General features: G+C 45.0%; 1 protein-coding gene across 1 annotated transcript in view; it reads right to left on the minus strand.

Annotated features, from left to right (window-relative positions):
• Positions 1 to 17234, minus strand: part of LOC122377517 — a 35880-nt gene extending 18646 nt beyond the window's left edge. The window contains exons 1-7 of the mRNA XM_043357606.1: positions 17031 to 17234; positions 16472 to 16589; positions 16070 to 16169; positions 15333 to 15461; positions 14677 to 14959; positions 14122 to 14263; positions 12105 to 12379 (exon numbers count right to left, since the gene is read on the minus strand). Of these exons, the coding sequence (XP_043213541.1) occupies positions 12105 to 12379; positions 14122 to 14263; positions 14677 to 14959; positions 15333 to 15461; positions 16070 to 16169; positions 16472 to 16574 (1032 nt within the window). The 5' untranslated portion in view covers positions 16575 to 16589; positions 17031 to 17234. The remainder of the gene's footprint in view (positions 1 to 12104; positions 12380 to 14121; positions 14264 to 14676; positions 14960 to 15332; positions 15462 to 16069; positions 16170 to 16471; positions 16590 to 17030) is intronic.
• Between the last annotated feature and the right edge of the window lie 1635 nt (positions 17235 to 18869).

Here is an 18869-nt window from a genome sequence, read left to right on the forward strand (position 1 = left end):
GGTACCTCGTAGCTACTGATACGTCATCCGACGAATCGACTGCAACCATTATTTTGACAACCAGACTAACGCTTGGGTCAGTTTTGACGCGCTCGCTCATTTGAGGGATAAAAAGGGACTAAAATCATATTAGAAAAACAGAAAAACACGGAACAAATAGTGCATGGACGCGTTTCGATTATTAAATCTTCATCAGCATGACATCACAGAGAAAACAAGATATAGCACACAAACATTCGAGCTCGTCACAGTGCAATCGTCTTGATTTTAAAAATTCATGCATATGACATATTCGCTACTAATCCACCTGTAGGAGAATATCCACGAAAAATGATAGCAAAATAGATCACTGACATACATATGACACATGGATAACATCAAATTTGTACAGAACGATCATGAACAAGTAGGTACTTATACAAACTAATGACGCGTCTTCTTCAAACTATACATCGCCGCTGGTTTTGCCCATTTCATCGAACCCACCCTAATATTAATCGTTTCGTTCATTGCTATAAATGCCGCCTCTGTCGCCTTCCGATTGTCTTTGTTTTTACATAATGCTATAATTTCCGCCCCACCCCATCTTGGTAAATGATGTGTTTTCTGAGCATGAATTACTACCGCGCTATGTTCTGCGTTGTTTCGCATGTCCCGCTTATGTTCCTTTAATCTAACGTCTAAGCCCCTCCCGGTTTCCCCTATATATGATTTGTCACAAGAACCACAAGGAATCTTATACACTAAACTTTTTTCTTCTCCATTTCTTTTTGTGTGGTTTTTTAGTATATCCCCTACCTTTGTTCCCGAAGAGAAAGCGATTTTAAATCCAGTCATTTCAATCTGTTTCGATATCATCTCGGCTGGTTTCGAATTGGGAAGTGTTATATATCGTTCGGTTTTCTTCGTCTTTGTTGTCGCGCTTCGCTTTCGAATATTGATAGCTTTTCTTTTCAAGTTGACTAGAAATCCTTTGGGGTACTTTAACTTCGTGAACGATGCCATGATGTGCTGAATCTCTTCATCTATAAACTCTTCACTACAAATGCGATACGCTCTAAGGAAAAACCCCAAAACAATCCCACTTTTAACCCGATCATTGTGTCCAGAATAGAAATGTACGTACGACTCTTTGTTTGTAGGCTTTCGATACACTTTAAATTTTGGCTGACTCCCACGTATGATCACAGTATCAAGAAATGCAATCGTCCCGTTGCTTTCTTTCTCAAGTGTAAACTGAATCTTTTCCTCTACCGAGTTAAGTCTATCAAGTTTGTCCTCTAAGTTCGTTTCTTTTGGCACTACTACGAGGATATCATCAACATAACGCAACCAAATTACGCTACTGCCCATGATGCCCTGATAATGGTGCTTTTCGAGCCACTCCATGTACAAACATGCCGCCACCGGACTCAGTGGTGACCCCATGGCTAGTCCCCTATGTTGACTATACTCATCAGACTGAAATTGAAATCCCCCAAAGTTAAGGCACATTGCAAGTAATTTCAAATAGTCATCTTTTGGCACAGGTAACTGTTCGGAGTCCATATTCGCTAGATGACTATTTGAAATTACTTGCAATGTGCCTTAACTTTGGGGGATTTCAATTTCAGTCTGATGAGTATAGTCAACATAGGGGACTAGCCATGGGGTCACCACTGAGTCCGGTGGCGGCATGTTTGTACATGGAGTGGCTCGAAAAGCACCATTATCAGGGCATCATGGGCAGTAGCGTAATTTGGTTGCGTTATGTTGATGATATCCTCGTAGTAGTGCCAAAAGAAACGAACTTAGAGGACAAACTTGATAGACTTAACTCGGTAGAGGAAAAGATTCAGTTTACACTTGAGAAAGAAAGCAACGGGACGATTGCATTTCTTGATACTGTGATCATACGTGGGAGTCAGCCAAAATTTAAAGTGTATCGAAAGCCTACAAACAAAGAGTCGTACGTACATTTCTATTCTGGACACAATGATCGGGTTAAAAGTGGGATTGTTTTGGGGTTTTTCCTTGGAGCGTATCGCATTTGTAGTGAAGAGTTTATAGATGAAGAGATTCAGCACATCATGGCATCGTTCACGAAGTTAAAGTACCCCAAAGGATTTCTAGTCAACTTGAAAAGAAAAGCTATCAATACTCGAAAGCGAAGCGCGACAACAAAGACGAAGAAAACCGAACGATATATATAACACTTCCCAATTCGAAACCAGCCGAGATGATAGCGAAACAGATTGAAATGACTGGATTTAAAATCGCTTTCTCTTCGGGAACAAAGGTAGGGGATATACTAAAAAACCACACAAAAAGAAATGGAGAAGAAAAAAGTTTAGTGTATAAGATTCCTTGTGGTTCTTGTGACAAATCATATATAGGGGAAACCGGGAGGGGCTTAGACGTTAGATTAAAGGAACATAAGCGGGACATGCGAAACAACGCAGAACATAGCGCGGTAGTAATTCATGCTCAGAAAACACATCATTTACCAAGATGGGGTGGGGCGGAAATTATAGCATTATGTAAAAACAAAGACAATCGGAAGGCGACAGAGGCGGCATTTATAGCAATGAACGAAACGATTAATATTAGGGTGGGTTCGATGAAATGGGCAAAACCAGCGGCGATGTATAGTTTGAAGAAGACGCGTCATTAGTTTGTATAAGTACCTACTTGTTCATGATCGTTCTGTACAAATTTGATGTTATCCATGTGTCATATGTATGTCAGTGATCTATTTTGCTATCATTTTTCGTGGATATTCTCCTACAGGTGGATTAGTAGCGAATATGTCATATGCATGAATTTTTAAAATCAAGACGATTGCACTGTGACGAGCTCGAATGTTTGTGTGCTATATCTTGTTTTCTCTGTGATGTCATGCTGATGAAGATTTAATAATCGAAACGCGTCCATGCACTATTTGTTCCGTGTTTTTCTACTTGTCTCCATAAATAAAATCATATTGTCATGCTGATGTTCTAGCCCACAGTTTATTGACCTATAAGCAATAGGGACTAGGGAGCTCTTGAAGCGATTCTGAACCTGACGTTGTATTTGTTGATGTTGCTGACGCCAACTTCCCTGACATGATAGCTAAAAAAAGCATACTCAGCATCGCCAAAAGTGGGGGGGGGTCGACCCCCCAGTTCTGACGAGTGGGGGGGTCGCGACCCCCGACCCCCCGTCGGCGACGCCCCTGGTTACCCCATATCGTGTATCAAGTTGCCCCACAATTTTTCAACTTACCCCAAAAATCTTGCTTTGGTTTTCTGAATTTCACATAAAAGTGAATAGTCGTAAAGAAGTGAAAGTTTGCATGTGCTTTCCAAATTGATTCAGCTAGCATGTGACCAAATTTGGTGCAATTTCATTGAATAGCTTGGCCACTAAGTGCAGAAGACCAAAAAGTGTAACGCATAGCCCCACTCCCCCTATTGTTTAAGAGTTGCAAATAAAAACCATCAAGGGCACCAAATGAGTGTGCCACAAGTTGGCTATCTCGGATTTTCAAACATATTAATTTTTTGTCGAAAAATTTCCCAAAAAATGATAATTTTGAGTTTGAAAACATTTCTCTAACATTTTTATTTTAAAAGAAAAAAAAACGGAATATAAATAACAGGGCTATGTGAGACGAACCGCTATGCCAAATTTCAGCAAAATATCTCAATATTTGACCCCCAAATCTAATATTTTTCCCCACAGTATTGTGTCCAATGATGACGCAATTATTTCATATGTCATTTTTTGAACCAATAGGCATCGTACATGCACGATGGCATCGCATCGTACGAATGACATTGTTGGAATCCTTCAATCTGCATCTGTTAGACACCTCTTTTTGTTGAAACTGCGCAACTTCAAAATTTGACCTTTTTAGCTGACCTGACGTTCACCCTTACCTAATTGCAAAAAATGATGTCAAACGTCATAGGCGATGTAACCATTGAGTTCTATGGCCAAAACTGCTTAGAAAACATGTGTCGCATGCCATTTGCATTATTTTTAAAATCAGTGACAACTTTTGACCTGATCTTGACCTAAAACAAATCCTTGTGATTTCAGCTGTACCGTAATAGCTTCACCAATCAATTGGTCCCATACAAGCCAAAATTGGGCTCGGTATCTTCGATACTGCGTTCGCTAGAGCTGACAGTGTTAACCCGCGCCCCGCTGGGCTATTCAGCCATACGCGCCCTGCTGGGGGGGGGGGCAGATTCTGCCCCCCCCTGTCTAACTTCCGAACCGATGGTCGTAGAAAGACGGGGAAAACGGCAATCGAAAGCTCTCAACAAGGCGGATCTTAAGAGCCCAAATTTTTTAGCTTAAGTAGGTCAGAGGTCAGGTCAAGGTCAGGTCAAGGGTACAAAATGAAAGTTTCTACAGTATCGGCCTTGCACCGTAGTTGCCGAAGAATGGACTGAGACTGATTGCCCAAAACGTGTTCTTAGACTACCAAGACAATATTCGTTGCACACAATGTCATTCAAAGGTCAAGGTCAAGGTCAGGTCAGGTCAGGTCAGGTCACCAAAAACAAAATATAGAAAAGGGCATGTGCGACACATGTTTTATGGGTCATTTTACTCATGGAATTCAATAGGCCCACTCAGTAAGTGATATGGACCACCTCTGGATGAATTTCAGGTCGAGGTCAGGTTAAGGTCAGGTCAAGTGAGGTCAAATTTTGAAGTTAGTTGTTAAGGCCTAAAAAGGTGTCTATCCGATGCAGTTTTTCACGGCGAATCGAATGGTGCTATTTTTGTTTCCGTATAAGGTCTAGAACTTCCAAAAAAATCATTTTTCAAAAAAATTTGTGTGTCGTGACGTAATAAAATTTTGAATAACTCCCACATTTTTGAACCGATTCTTCTAAAAATTGGTATGTAGGTGCACATAGACCACTTCTTTGAAATATATTCCGTTTTTTTTCGATAAACTCAAAATTTTGGATTTTATAAATATTTTCCCAAAAAAGTCAGTTTTTTGAAAAATTTTGGCCAAAATCCAAAATTTTCAAAAAACCGAGATAGCCATTTGATAGACAAAGTAGAATCACGTATAACCTTTTTTGTTACGTCTTGATTCCTTTAAAAATGAAGATGTTAGCGGCGTTTGAAATTTTGCCGTTTTTGAGGCGAAAATGGCGAACATGACGTCACTAAAACGTCAATTTCTCAAAAATTTTCCGACGGATTTCGCTCAAATTTTCAGGGAACGTGTCAAATTGATGTATGATAAGGTACTGAAAGTTTAACGTCGCTGGCGTAACGCGTTTAGAAGTTATTGGCGAAAAACGGGAGGGGGGGCAGATTCTGCCCCCCCCCCCCAGCGGGGCGCGGGTTAACCCGCGCCGGGCCGGTGCTCTGAGATTCCGCGCCGGGCCGGGGGTGTCTGAACCCCCCTTCTAACTCGGTTTCTGGGCCACGTAGCGACACGCGGTAAGCGGCAATCGAAAGAACGTCCAAAATAAGGACGAAAACTCTTGGGTCATTTTTTGGGTCAGGTCAAAGGTCAGGTCACCAGAGGTCACCAAAGGTCAAATGTTCACTATTTCAACATTTTGGAAACTGCCGACGGCTATCTCGGAAACCGATAGAGCTACAGCGCCGCGGAAAAGCGCATTCGATAGCCCTTTTACAGACCTTTCTGAGTAATGTTCTCAGATTTGACCTCAGGTCAACGGTGTAGCCTCCAGAGGGCAAAAACTCCAAAAATAGCTGTTCTTTCGCAAAGTGTTTTTCGACAATAACTTTTGACTAGAAAAAGCCACGACATTTCTATTACCAGAATCGTGTTCCTCTCGACGAGACGCGTCGCATGAACTATAATTTGACCTTGAAAGGTCAACTTGAAAATTTGACCTCAGGTCAAGGTCATGACCTGACCGGAAAAGGTCATGTTGCATATCAGTCGATCCGCAACGTCGAGCCGAACACATCTAAGGCGTTTTCAGCGCTCTAGCACGTCTCTATCAGAAGTTATTAGCGAAAAACTGTTAGATTCTGTTCGTGACCTGAGATGACCTCGGGGACATAACGAGGGGTCACAGTTGCCATTTTACGGTTCAGTGTGTCCATTTTACCTACATATCGATGTTTGAGAGAGTCTCGAATAGTGTTCGTGCAAAACAGACACTTTTCAATTTTCTCCCATTGACTTATAATGGAGAGGTCGCAAAATTGACCTGACCTTAGGTCACCGATATCAAAATTCCGAGATGTACATTTTATAGATAATGTTGCTCTAATCAATCGCTGAAAGTTTCAAGGCAATCGATCAATCGGTGTAGCTATGACGAGCATTCTTATTTTTTTCTGAGGTGAGGTCACTTGGCGAGACCTGGTGACCTGACCTAAGGTGACCTGGGTCTGAAATTTTCACAACATGTGCGGAAAAGATGCACGAACAGGTGTGCCAAAAACCGCAAGGGGGGTGTTCAAACATCCCCCGGCCCGGCGGCGTATTCGCTAATTGTATTACACGAATCGGCCAACCAATAGCTTGCCTCCTGAGTGACGTCAGCGTGGCGTCATACTTTCGGTCCTCGCCCTGGTGGCGTCTATTGAAGCTAGGTTTTAACTTATTGACATTTAAGCTGCATGGGGTGCATTATCGCCGTGGCGAAGCGGTTAGAGTATCGGACTGGTGACTCAGGGGTAGGTGGTTCGAATCCACTCGGCGACTTCGATTTTCGTTTCATCTGTCATTGTGCGTTTTTTTTATACATTTGTAACGGCGTGCACCTAAGAAATCAGACGTAGGCATTCTTCTAATGAATATGTTGCATAAGATAGATATTTGCAGTCCAACCGATTGGTTCGGTTTCGGTATTTTCCAATGGTCTTTGTTTGTATTTGGTTTGGTAGCGGTGTTCTGATTTTTTGTGATTGACATCACTAATGCATAGTGCATACTATGCGAACGTAGCCAATGGAAAGACAAATGGTGCTGGGCGATGGCCATTCATTGATCAATATTTCTCACTAGTCACTGCCAATGGGTGATAGCACGCAGCATTGACAGGGGCGGCGCTGACCTTTTGAAAGTAGGTGGGCACTTGGCAAGGTAAAGTACCTAAAAGTAGCGAAACCTAAGATGAAAAGTAAAAATCGCACGCTGGTAAGCAGGCTATTAGATAGCTTTTCGTGTAAGAATCACCATGCACAAAAAAAGTTCGGCATAGCTGTTAGCGTAATCACGGGACGAGATAATCAGTTTCCAGCCGTCAGAGCGTCATCTATAGGAGCTATGCCCTAACTATAACTTTTACATTTCAGCCGCCAGGGGGATACCTAAGTCCTCTTACTTGGAATCTAGTTAAAGTCAAAAGATTTATATTAGACGTTTATGAAGATAACTTGGGACTGGTTGTTAAGTTGCATGCTCACGGCGGGCTGTCATCAATTTATCTCTATACATGTCTTATCTGATCGATGAAATAATACAGGAATCCGTTGTCATTCGAGTGTGTTTCATAATAGCTCTTCCGACTTTGACGAATATCGACAGTGCCGTAACAAAATTGGTAGTTCAGGTATAGACTGCAACTGCAGTTCTTTTGCAACTTATTCCTTAATCAGATGAACACTTGTCAGAGATTTATTGGGCGTACGATATTGGCGTGCGAACGTAGGGGCCAAAAATGCGCGTCTACGACCGACTTCTTTTTAAGAGAAAAGAACCGCTGAAGCAAGAATCGACCCACCGACCTATCGTCCATCACACCGAAACTCTAACCATTCGGGTACGGCGACACATACATGTCTGATAGCCATGTACAATGCAAAAATAGTCTCAACTCAAATCTAGCCTCAATGCATGCATTGTCGCGGCGGATGGCTATGACGTCGCACTAGAGATGTCGCTAGTTGATGGGCCGATTCGTGTAATACAATTGGCGAATACGCGGCCCGGCGCGGGTTAATATTCTCCATTTTGACCTTTGACCCTACCTTGACAGGTCACATGACCTCAAATTTCAAATTTCAGGATTGCATCTGATGCGTCTTGGTGAGGCTTTCCACCCTAATACATGGGAGCAGCATCAAATCACATGGTTGAACGTTTGAAACCACAAAAAGCTTGCAAATGCGCAGCTAATTCGAGCCGACATACGCAAAATTGCGATTCCAGCCAAACATGGTCTCGAAAAGTAGCACACAGGTCAAAGGTCATTTGGGTCAGTGTCATGAAATTTTCAGGGTAGGTGTAGAATTGAGCAGTGCGAGGGTACGGAAAGTTTCGTCGCGATTAACCGCTATTTACGCGAGTTATTCGCGAAAAATCCTTGGGAGGGTTGCATCAACCCATGTGCCGGCGAGGGTTAACCTTCCAGGCGGTGGGGGGGGGGGGGCATTTTTTGCCCCCCCCTTTAGTTTTTTCGGTATATCTACAGAACCGCTGCGCCGATCGTCACCAAACTTTCAGTACCCTCCCGTGAATAGCTATTGCACATTTGGATCAAAAATTTTTCCAAACGCTATGATAGGTTGGCCGCTAATGACGTTAGAGTGACGTCATTTCTGCCATTTCCGACCCCAAAAAAAGGTTTCGCGGGAAGAGCTGTCAGGCCTACAGCTTTAGAGATACAGAAAAATGTTTCAGACATAAAAGGTGCAGAATTAAAAGGGCTACAAAACTGTTATCTCGGATTCTTGAAATTTTAGGATTTTGACTCCAAAAATACAAAAATAGATTTTTTGAATATAATAGCCATAAATCCAAAAGTTTTTTTGAATTTCGTAAAAAACGGAATATGTTTGATAGTCCCTACCACCTTCTATCTGCATACCAAGTTTGAGATCGATACCTCTTTTTTGGCCAAGTTATAGCAAAAAAAAAAAACTGTTCAAAATTGATAACATCAAATTTTCAAACTTCATTTTTAGCAATTCTAGACCTCGTAGCGCAAAACAAAGACCACCATAAGACTCCCCGTGACGAGCTGCATCGAATCAATATCCAATTTATCCAAAACTATCAACTTTGAAATTTGACCTTTTGACCTGACCTTGACCTGACCTCCACCAGAAAGTGACCTAAGCCGTACCTGATGGTCTTATAACCAACACCATTGAGTTAGAAATGAAAATTGGCCATAAAACATGCATCGCACAACCTTAGTAAAGTTGCGTTCATGTGGTGACCCTTGGTGACCTGACCTGTGACCTGACCCGGTATGACCAGTGACCTCTAATAGCAAAATATGTACTAGACAACTGACGCCCTATCGCTGATTTTCGACAAAATGTGTTTTACTCGGTGTTATAGCGCTTTCCCTAGAAGACCCGTGAACGGTGAAACATTTTATCTTTGACCTGACCTATGACGTCATCGGTGACCCCGAGGTCAATGAAATTTGGCTTCCGTCGATAAATTTGACAGGGCTATCAAACGCCGTTGGAATTTTCCGGATCCGTCCAGTAGTATCGGAGATACGGGGGGGGGGGCAAAAATGCCCCCCCCCCACCGTGCGGAAGGTGGCCGGGAGGCCCACCGCCTGCCGGGTTAAGTTTCGCAAATAACTCGCGTAAAAAGCATCCGATTGCGACAAAACACTCTACCCTCGCTTTGTTCAATTTTACATCTACCCTGGAAGTTTTATGACCCTGACCCAAATGATCTTTGAACTGTGACCTACCTTTCGAGACCATGTTTGGCGGAAATCGCGATTCGGGGTATGTCTGCTCGCATTAGCCGCGCGTTTGCAGTCTTTTTGTGGTTTTAAACGTTCAAACATGTGATTTGATGCTCCGATGCATTAGGGTGGAATTCAAGGTCACCTGAAGGTTAGGTTAGTTCATTGACCTTTGATGACCTCAGTTCGCTGTTTCGAGATTTATATGCTTCTACGCTAGTTTTTGGAGCTGACTTCGATTTTAGCAACCATACGAACATTTAAGAAGTAGTTTTGGTGCCTTCGTAGCATGTTACGAAGCAGTCAGAGGCGGTTGACACGTACTACGAATACCCATCACGACCCCTACTGGTTGACCTGACTTGACCTGACACGACTTGGCCTAAATGCATAAAGACATCACCTGTGCTCAAAACTAACATGATATTCGTGATCAGCACCCCGAAAAACCTATTAGCAGCCCCACTTTACGACGTTCTAACTGATCCCGATCTTCCCGACTTTTGGGTCATTGACCTGACCTGGTAGATCAACCGATGACCTAGGACCTTCAAGTTGGGTATCATCCGCTTCCTCTTGTCACGGGCAATACGCTCGTTTTTTCCGCGAAGCTCTAGCTCAATCAGGGCCCAAACGGAATGGGTCGTGCCCCCTCCCCTCCCAAGTGCCGTCGAAGGGCGCAAAATGGCCTGTGCCGGCGAGGTTTAACCCTCCCCTTTGTCAGGTCATGTCAGGTCACGGAGTTATGACGTCATAAAGGGAACAACCTCCGGCCAGATTTACGCTAAATTGGAGATTGCTTCACATTGGTATAAATGCCGACTGACCTGACACACTGATGGATTGTTTTAGAATCACAACTGGCTGATTTGACATTGGCACAATGTCCGTTGACATTTTGAAGGTTACTAAAGGTCAAGGTAAGGTCAGTGACCTCGGTTGACCTGTAATGACTTCTTGCACTTGTATGCCTTTTCGGGGTATTTTGATGCCCTGAATTCGAATTTGCTATCCATTTCAGGCATCGTCGGTTGTTTCTTGTAGTTCATTTTGGGTCAGGGTCAGGTCAGTGACGTCACACGCCTGACGTGACCGAATGCACAAATGACCTTGCAGACTTCCGATGCTCCCAACGCATCATTTTTAGAGTTATGACATCGAAATATACACCAAACGATAGAGAATTGATCAAGAATCACGTTAGTGAAGGTTTCAAGTCGATATCTCTTACCGTTTTGCCGCAATCGGCGCGGAAATATGAAAAAGTTAGATTTTTTCCGAAAATTTGACCTCTGACCGGTCATAAGTAGGTCAAATGTTGACCTAGGACCAAAAAATATACCACCAATCGCGAGATCTCGTTGAGGGCAATCCGTTGGTCTTTTCCGCTAAGCTCTACGACGCTCCGTTTTCAAACGCCAGGGGGGGGTCGCACCAACCCCCCCCTGCATGGGCGAAGGTGGCAAAACACCGTTTACGGGCGAGGGTTAAGGTCCTGAGTCATTGGTTGATCTTCCGGGTCAGGTCAATGACCTAAAAGCTGGAAAATTGAGACCTGTAAAAACTTCGTTAAGTGAGGTTAAAATGTTTTTTTTTCGGGCTTCTAATGACGAATTTCATGTGAGTGTTGATCACAAATGATATTTTATGCCCTTCGGCCAAGTCAGGTCAGGTCAGGTGAGATCAACCAGTAGACGACCTGCCAGCAATCCATAGTAGGTGTCAACGGCCACTGACAGCTTCGTACCTAATATGTTACGAAGGCGCCAAAATTTCTTCGTAGGTAGTCTTTCAAATGGGAATTTGAAATCAGCTCCAAAAACTACCTCAGAGGCATGCAAAACTCGAAAAAGTGAACCAAGGTCATGAAAGGTCAATAGCCTTGCCCTGACCTTCACGTGACCTTAACACTCACCGTAATGCATGGGACCAACATCATTTCGCACGTCTGAGCGCTTACAACTATGAAAAGACTGAAAATACGTGGATAATGTGAGTCGACATACCCCGAGTCGCAATTCCGGCCAAACATGGTCTGAAGGGTCACAGGTCAAAGGTCATTTGGGTCAGGGTCATGCAATGTTCAAGATAGATGACTAGATGTAAAATTGACCAGCTTGGGAGTGCTGAAACTCCTGAAAGTTCCGTCTCGATCGGCTGCTTTTTGCGCGAGGTATTTGCGAAAAACCGAGGGGGGGGGGTCCGTTCGATTCCCATTTTAAGTGCAATGATGGCTGATCCCAGACGCCTTCTGCTCGTTTACGTTTGCCAGTCACCTTGTTACCCGTATACCTTTGCACTCTCGAGATTCGCACAGGCGTTATTTGGGTAGGTAACATTTTTATTTTAGCTTGATCAATATCATGAGAGATTTCTTTTCGGGGACGGAGCTGATTTTTGCATCACAGCACGATTTGGCGGTACTTTGCTGACCGGTTTGAGGTGCCTCGTTTCTCCGCAACTGACCTTTGAACTCGTGATGTCGAAGTCGGAGCACACTGTGTTGCAGATCCAACACCGCGACCAGTCTGCCTTTCTGTTTAGATACTTTTCGTTCTCCAAGTAGCCCTGGAGCAGCGCGGTGACCTCCTCGAAGGTGGCGCCGCGCTGGTGCGGTGCAGGGTCGCAGCGCCAGAACGGCGAGTCCAGGTGCCGCAGCGCCAGGCTGACCTCCTCCGCCAGTTTGGCAGAGGTGGCCTTGTAGGTGTCGGTGAAATGCTGTGCTTCGACCACAAACGAGCCTGCAAGAGAACAATACCTATCAATATAGTGCGGGCTCCTTATGTTCTGTTGGTCGACATATGGTCGGAGCGGATGGCTAGGGGAGAGTGGGGTAATTTGGCCGGTGGTGTAAATTGGCCGCCCCCACCTGTACGATGTCTAATAAAAGTGAGTGAAATAACTCTAATCTCTATTCATTTGTCATGGGTAGAGTAGAAATAACTGGAGGACAAATGTCAAAACTTTGCCCCTTGTAGTTTTATTCAAAATTAATAAAACGTTAATTTCATTAGAAAATGGTAACTTTTACTTCTGTTTACAAAGTTGTATAACATGTAGTATTTGGGCTAAAAACGAATTCAGACATTATAGCGCCATTCTTGGGGGTGTTCAGCGGTTCCAAGAGCAATTTTATCTAATTCCGTAAAGCCGTGATGACTTTATAGACAAAAATTTTCAGAATGGCAATATGGGGTAATTTGGCCGCAACTAGCGGGGCAACTTGGCCGGTGCGCTCATGGTCACTATGCTGGGACGGCCGAGTTTTCATGGTCAATTGTACCAAAATGACATGATTCATGACCAACTTTGACTGCTTTGATTCCTTACTTCCGATTGGTCAACTGTAAGAGCATGTGACGTCATCAAAGGTTACCAAACGTTTTCTGCTAATAAATCCTTACATAAAAATGGTACAGCCGCACAAATGGTCTCATTCTGTTCAGCTCGCCAAGGCGCATCGAATGATATGCATGATGACCTTGAAATCACGTGACCTTGAGGTCAAGCGACCTGATGCAACGTGACCTGAGGTCAACCTTTGACCTTGACTTCTCAAGGTCAACACATATATCTTTCGATGCGAACTGACGAGAGAATTACGATGGTACTCGAAGTTTTGGCCTAGCTTCATTACTTCAAAAGTTATTCGTAAAAAAACTGTGATCGCCTCTAGAGCCGCCAATTTGGCTATTTTGACTCCTGTGACACCTGAGCCAACCTCCAAAATGCGGCAAATGCGTCATAGGACACACGTCATTGCTGAATCTGAAGCTGACTCGCAATATAACAGAAAATCCCGACCGCAAACTAACACCGGCCAAATTGCCCCACACCCCCGGCCAAATAACCCTGCTAGTGGGGCAATTTGGCCGCCTTGCAGACCTTTGTAATACGTCACAATTTCAATATAAGTAATTACTCTATCATTTCAAGTTCACTGTCCAGTAAAGTAAAATGAATGCGACACCTGCCAGCGTTGAGAAAATGCAGAAATGTGTCGTCAATTTTAAGTTATATCGTTTTCTAAAAAAAGCGGCCAAATTACCCCACTCTCCCCTACCGAGATAGCATAGTTTTAGCCACCAATCCCGTTTTTCAAGGTTTAATGTAACAGCCAGCAGCCACCGAGTGCTCCTACCTTAACGTTTCGCCTGCTTACATCCCTTTATCACATTTTCACTTCGTCACCATCCGTTCCGTCGATTCAAACCTCAGGACAGTCACATCCTTTTCCTCCACGCCGCAACCCCTGATCCGGGCTGGACGGGCAACCTTATCCCAACCTTATTCGGACGGGCTCAGTCCCGGTGACTCTCTAGGGTGCCCGCCCAGACCAATTTCTCCCCTAATTTCTATCATCCTCCCGGCTCTGCAACAGTCACATTTGACCGAAAGAAGCCTAACCCAACAAAACAAAACAAAACAAACTTCGTCACCTTACCGTAATAACTTACCACTATTTTTGTGTCACCGTGTGTACCTTTATCAAAGAGTCGAAGCAGCATATAGGCAAACTGGGTCATCACGTAGTCTCTGGCGAGTACGGTGGTCACCATGTGGTAGAGGTGGTAGGCCATCTGCTGAGGGGACGTCCCCAATCGGCACACCGTGCCACGAGACGCCTGCAAACGCGGCCGGCATTAAAGCGTCAGCCATAGCAATGGCAGACATAAAAAGCCGTGCACCCACATAAGCTCTTCAACTAATGACCTATTGGTGCATCAGTGACACTTGCACTTGTTCCCATTCGGGGGGGGGGGGGGCACGTTTTCATTCGGGGACCAGTTGGGCCGATCGCCCCTGAAACTGGTGCCTAGGGTACAGCTCGGAGCTAGAAGGAGCCAACAGTTCGAAGGGCGCCACGCACAAATCTGCCGAGGGACTCATCTGGCACGTGCACAAGTGTGCCAGCGCTATTTCACTCGCTCGTTTGCCGCCCAGCCTAAGAACGGAATATCTAGCCAATTATGATTTGCTCACCGATGCACCTATCTAGTATGTACTTACCTTCCTACCGGTAGTCCTTCGCTCTCACCTCTACTACAGACTGAAATTGCCTGAAGAGGCCCTGCTTGATGGTGTATCGCCTTTGTCGGCCATTTCTAATGGTGGTCCATCCGCCACCTTTAGTGACGAAAGGTGCTGCCTTGCTAGACCACAGGGGTGTGCGAGTCTCCAGTACTACGTCCCGGAGTCTGTACATTGTCGTCTGTAGCGAGCGAGGAGCGTGGGACACCGCGTTGTTGGCAAAATCCAGCAGCGTCGAGTTCTCCACAGTGCTGGCGTTCCTCTGATACAACAGGAATCGGTCGTAGTTGCTAAAGAGAGAGAGAGAGAGAGAGAGAGAGAGAGAGAGAGAGAGAGAGAGAGAGAGAGAGAGAGAGAGAGAGAGAGAGAGAGAGAGAGAGAGAGAGAGAGAGAGAGAGAGAGAGAGCAGGAGAGTGAAACATTGACTTGAAACCAGAATCAATCGGTATCAATAGGTGCGTACTTTTGTCTCCAAACCGAATCATCCTTATGCAGATGACCTGTTTCATTTATCATGTTGATGACCTGACACATTAGTCTGTTGATGACCTGACACATAAGTCTGTTGATGACCTGACACATTAGTCTGTCGATGACCTGACACGTTAGTCTGTCGGTGATAGGCTGACACGTTAGTCTGTCGGTGATAGGCTGACACCTCACCTGTTGACGTCCATCAGCAGCTCTTCCAGCGTCTCCACGGTGAGCTCCCAGCTGACCCGGAGACCGACCGACTCCAAGTCTCGCAGCGCCGTCATCACCAAATTCACGTCGAACTTGAGGTCCCGAGAACTGATGGCCACAGTGGAACAAGAGACTGTTTTAACGGAAAAAATATATCACCGATAAGCAATAGCAGATCTATTCGAATATAAGCGGTCGGTGTGATTTTCGACATTTTTTTACATGAATATCTACATTATAATGTAGAACGAACGCAGACATCTTGCACATCGGCACTCTGTTCAATAGCATATACATACGAGTATAGTAGAATGTATATGCTTCTCAAGATATGAAACAATTAAATGCAATACAATCATACGGGTCACATAACGACTGTGCTTATATGAATCACGGTCCACACTAGCCGTTTTCACGACGGGCTATCCGGCGAATGCACCCAATTTGACCAAATCTGCACCTAATCTTTTTTACAGGAAATATTTTTATTTTGTGAATGTATTTCACTATTTCAGTGTTTTACTTGATGATACTCTCTGATAATATGACAAAGCAGGCATATAAGCAATTAGTGCAACCCTAGCTGATGCTATTACGAGATACACTTAACCTAATTTGACCAAATCTGCAACTAATCTGCACCAAATGTGCACCAGATGGCCGTCGTGAAAACGGCTACTATCGCGACTCGACCACATAAATACGAGTAGGCTCACATGTTGTCGAAGTGTCGTAGCAGCTCCTGATGCTTGTTGCCGCCGGTCAGACTGGATAGCGTGCTCCCAATGCCCACCAGTTTTCCGATAATGTCTAGTGCTGACGGCACGCGGTTATAAAGGGTTAATAGCAGATAACGAAAGGAAGAAACTGAAGAGGTCAAGCAGCCGCGCCAGTCTCGTGCGAATCGAAACATAGTTAGATGAGTAGAACTTCAGTGGTTGATATGGCATGGTCCGCAGCTATGATCATTCCTACATGTATATGTTACCTTGTTTACCACAAACAGCCTCGTATTATTTCTCGTTAGAGAGCTTGTGTGGTGTCCTACTTACACCAGGGAGACGGCGCTGCACCGTCCACGGCGCCACCTGCGACCAATATAGCTAGTAAATGCGTACCTGTTTTCAGACCCTTGGCGACGGCGGCTACTTTGCCATCGGCTGCTCCCGGCAGTGTGATGGCGGCGGTCGCCAGCAGGAGCAGCACGGCGCGCGACTTCATTGCTGCCTGCACACTCTGGGCGAACAGCAAATGATCACAAACAATAGTATCTAGTGGAGCCTGTCATGACAGTGCGCAATGAACATAATGATAATTGAACCGAACACCTTCCGAAATGGATCGTTATTTTCACCTGCCACCCAGTCAATCAAGGTGAAATCAGTCCATCGATCTTTGTAACCTATGACCGGTGTCGTCTTTATGAAACATTTCACTTGGTAGTTGGTTCACTTTCTGCCTTCTGGTGGGACCAATTCAGAAACCCTTGACATCTCGAGAAATGCAAGGTAGCCGGTAATAAATGTCGCGACTGGACACTTTCTAATTTTGAGTGTTGTCGCCATGTCGAACCCAATTTAGGGAATATTGCATTGAAGTGTCTATTTACCGTTTCAGGTGGCCGTCTATTTGCCTCTTTTCCAGTCACCTCATAAGATACGGCGCCCATCCACTGACCTGGTAGCTGCAGTGTGCGGCGGGATATCCCGAGACCCTGCAGGCTGGACCGGCGCCGAGCCGCTCCTCTTGACCACTGCCCCGGGCCTGGGCGGGACGCCTCACAGCTGGGGCAGCAGCGGGTGCAGAGGCCGCAGTCACGTGTCCCAGACACAGCTTCCCTATAGTCGGGGTCACGTGGTGTCAGTGATACGCCCACCGGATGGACCGCGGCTGTCGCGCAGATGGCCCCGGGACTGCAAGGGTAGTCCCCAGAGCGCTGAGCTGCCCCTCTCGGCTTAGTCATGGCACGTCCCTCGGGCCCGACAGGCCGTGTTTGTCGGTTTCATCGCCACACACATAGCCAGATATTGTGTGCATGGATCTGAGAAAAGGGATCGGGGATCTGATTCCATGATCCTGATCTCGAATCCAATGGAGTCGTATATCATATTCATCATACAGCTCTCTCATTTTGTCGGAGATTCATTGGGATTGTGGATAAGCTGCGGTAAGTCTTACCTGCATAAAACTACTTGGTAGGCGCCGAACACGTTTCACCAGCCACGAGGGAAAGACAAGCATCGTACCTATTATTGATCCGTCCTTGGTTTGTCTTCAGATCCCAATGACATCATTAGGCTGGGAGTGAGATTTCCATGTGGGATCCAATGGGGTCATGGGTCCAAATCTGCAGCTTGGCTCGAGATATACAGGGTGATCCAAAAAATTTGGAACCCCTAGCTTAAAATGTCTGTAAGTCCGAAAGTTTTCACTTTATTGACAAATTGCAAACACCATTAGAAAGAGCATTAAATCTTCTATAAAATCACGTCAAATTAATTTATGTATGTTGTAAAGCATTGACACACTATTAGCTTTTGGAATGAGCGTCAGAATTAGAAAACTGAGTGAAACGAAATCGCCAATTGTTAACAATGCACTGAAGTCCATTAGCACTCCATCTGTTGTTTTTTTTTTTTGCGAATAACACCACATCCAATTTCAATTTTATTACATAAAAGTTTACACAGAAGCACACCATAGAACAAATACACGCGTCCTAGCTTCCGCTGTTCATCACAGCATGTGCTCAAACCGAGCTCCGTTGGCCGTCACGCGGGCCTGCGGTCGCTTCGGGACGGCTCCGACGGCGCAGGCCAGCAGTCTCTGGGACAACTGATCCCAGCAGGCCGTCAGCCTTTCCTTCAGCTCCTCCTCTATGGTGCTGATCCTCTGACCTCTATACATAATTCGCTCCAGTTCGCTCCACACGAAGAAGTCCAAAGGGTTGAGGTCAGGACTCTTCGGTGGCCAGGCGTCTGGCTCGATGAGGGCCGGGCAGGCCTGTTCCAGAAACTCGACCACTGAGTGGGCCGTGTGGCACGGAACACCGAATGACTATTTTTTTTTGCGCCTGTTGAAATTTAAATTCCTTACAATAGCACGTGAATGAGCTATTTTTATTCATGAACCTCCAACATGCGACATGGTCAGAACAGCAAACCGCAAATCACTGATTTGCGCATAATGTTCGAAACCGTTTCAGTGAGTTTCGTGACACCAATTTTATAGGCATATAACTAGGGCAATATTTGTAATAATAGGTAAGTTCAATCAGCTTGGTTTTATAGAGAATTGAACGCTCTTTCTAATGTTCTTTGCAATTTGTCAATACTGTGAAAACTTTTGGACTTACGGACATTTTAAGTTAGGGGTTCCAATTTTTTTGGATCACCCTGTACATACATACACTGAGGTCACAAATGCATCCCTCGGGTTTCTGCCACATGGCTGCGGCCTTGATGGCTGTCTGCCCGCGGCAGGGGCAGCGGGGCCTGAGCCATGTGGACATGGGCT

The sequence above is a fragment of the Amphibalanus amphitrite genome, unplaced genomic scaffold (genome assembly GCF_019059575.1).
Source record: "Amphibalanus amphitrite isolate SeventyFive unplaced genomic scaffold, NRLGWU_Aamphi_draft 000046F_arrow, whole genome shotgun sequence".
Classification (NCBI taxonomy): Eukaryota; Metazoa; Arthropoda; class Thecostraca; order Balanomorpha; family Balanidae; genus Amphibalanus; species Amphibalanus amphitrite.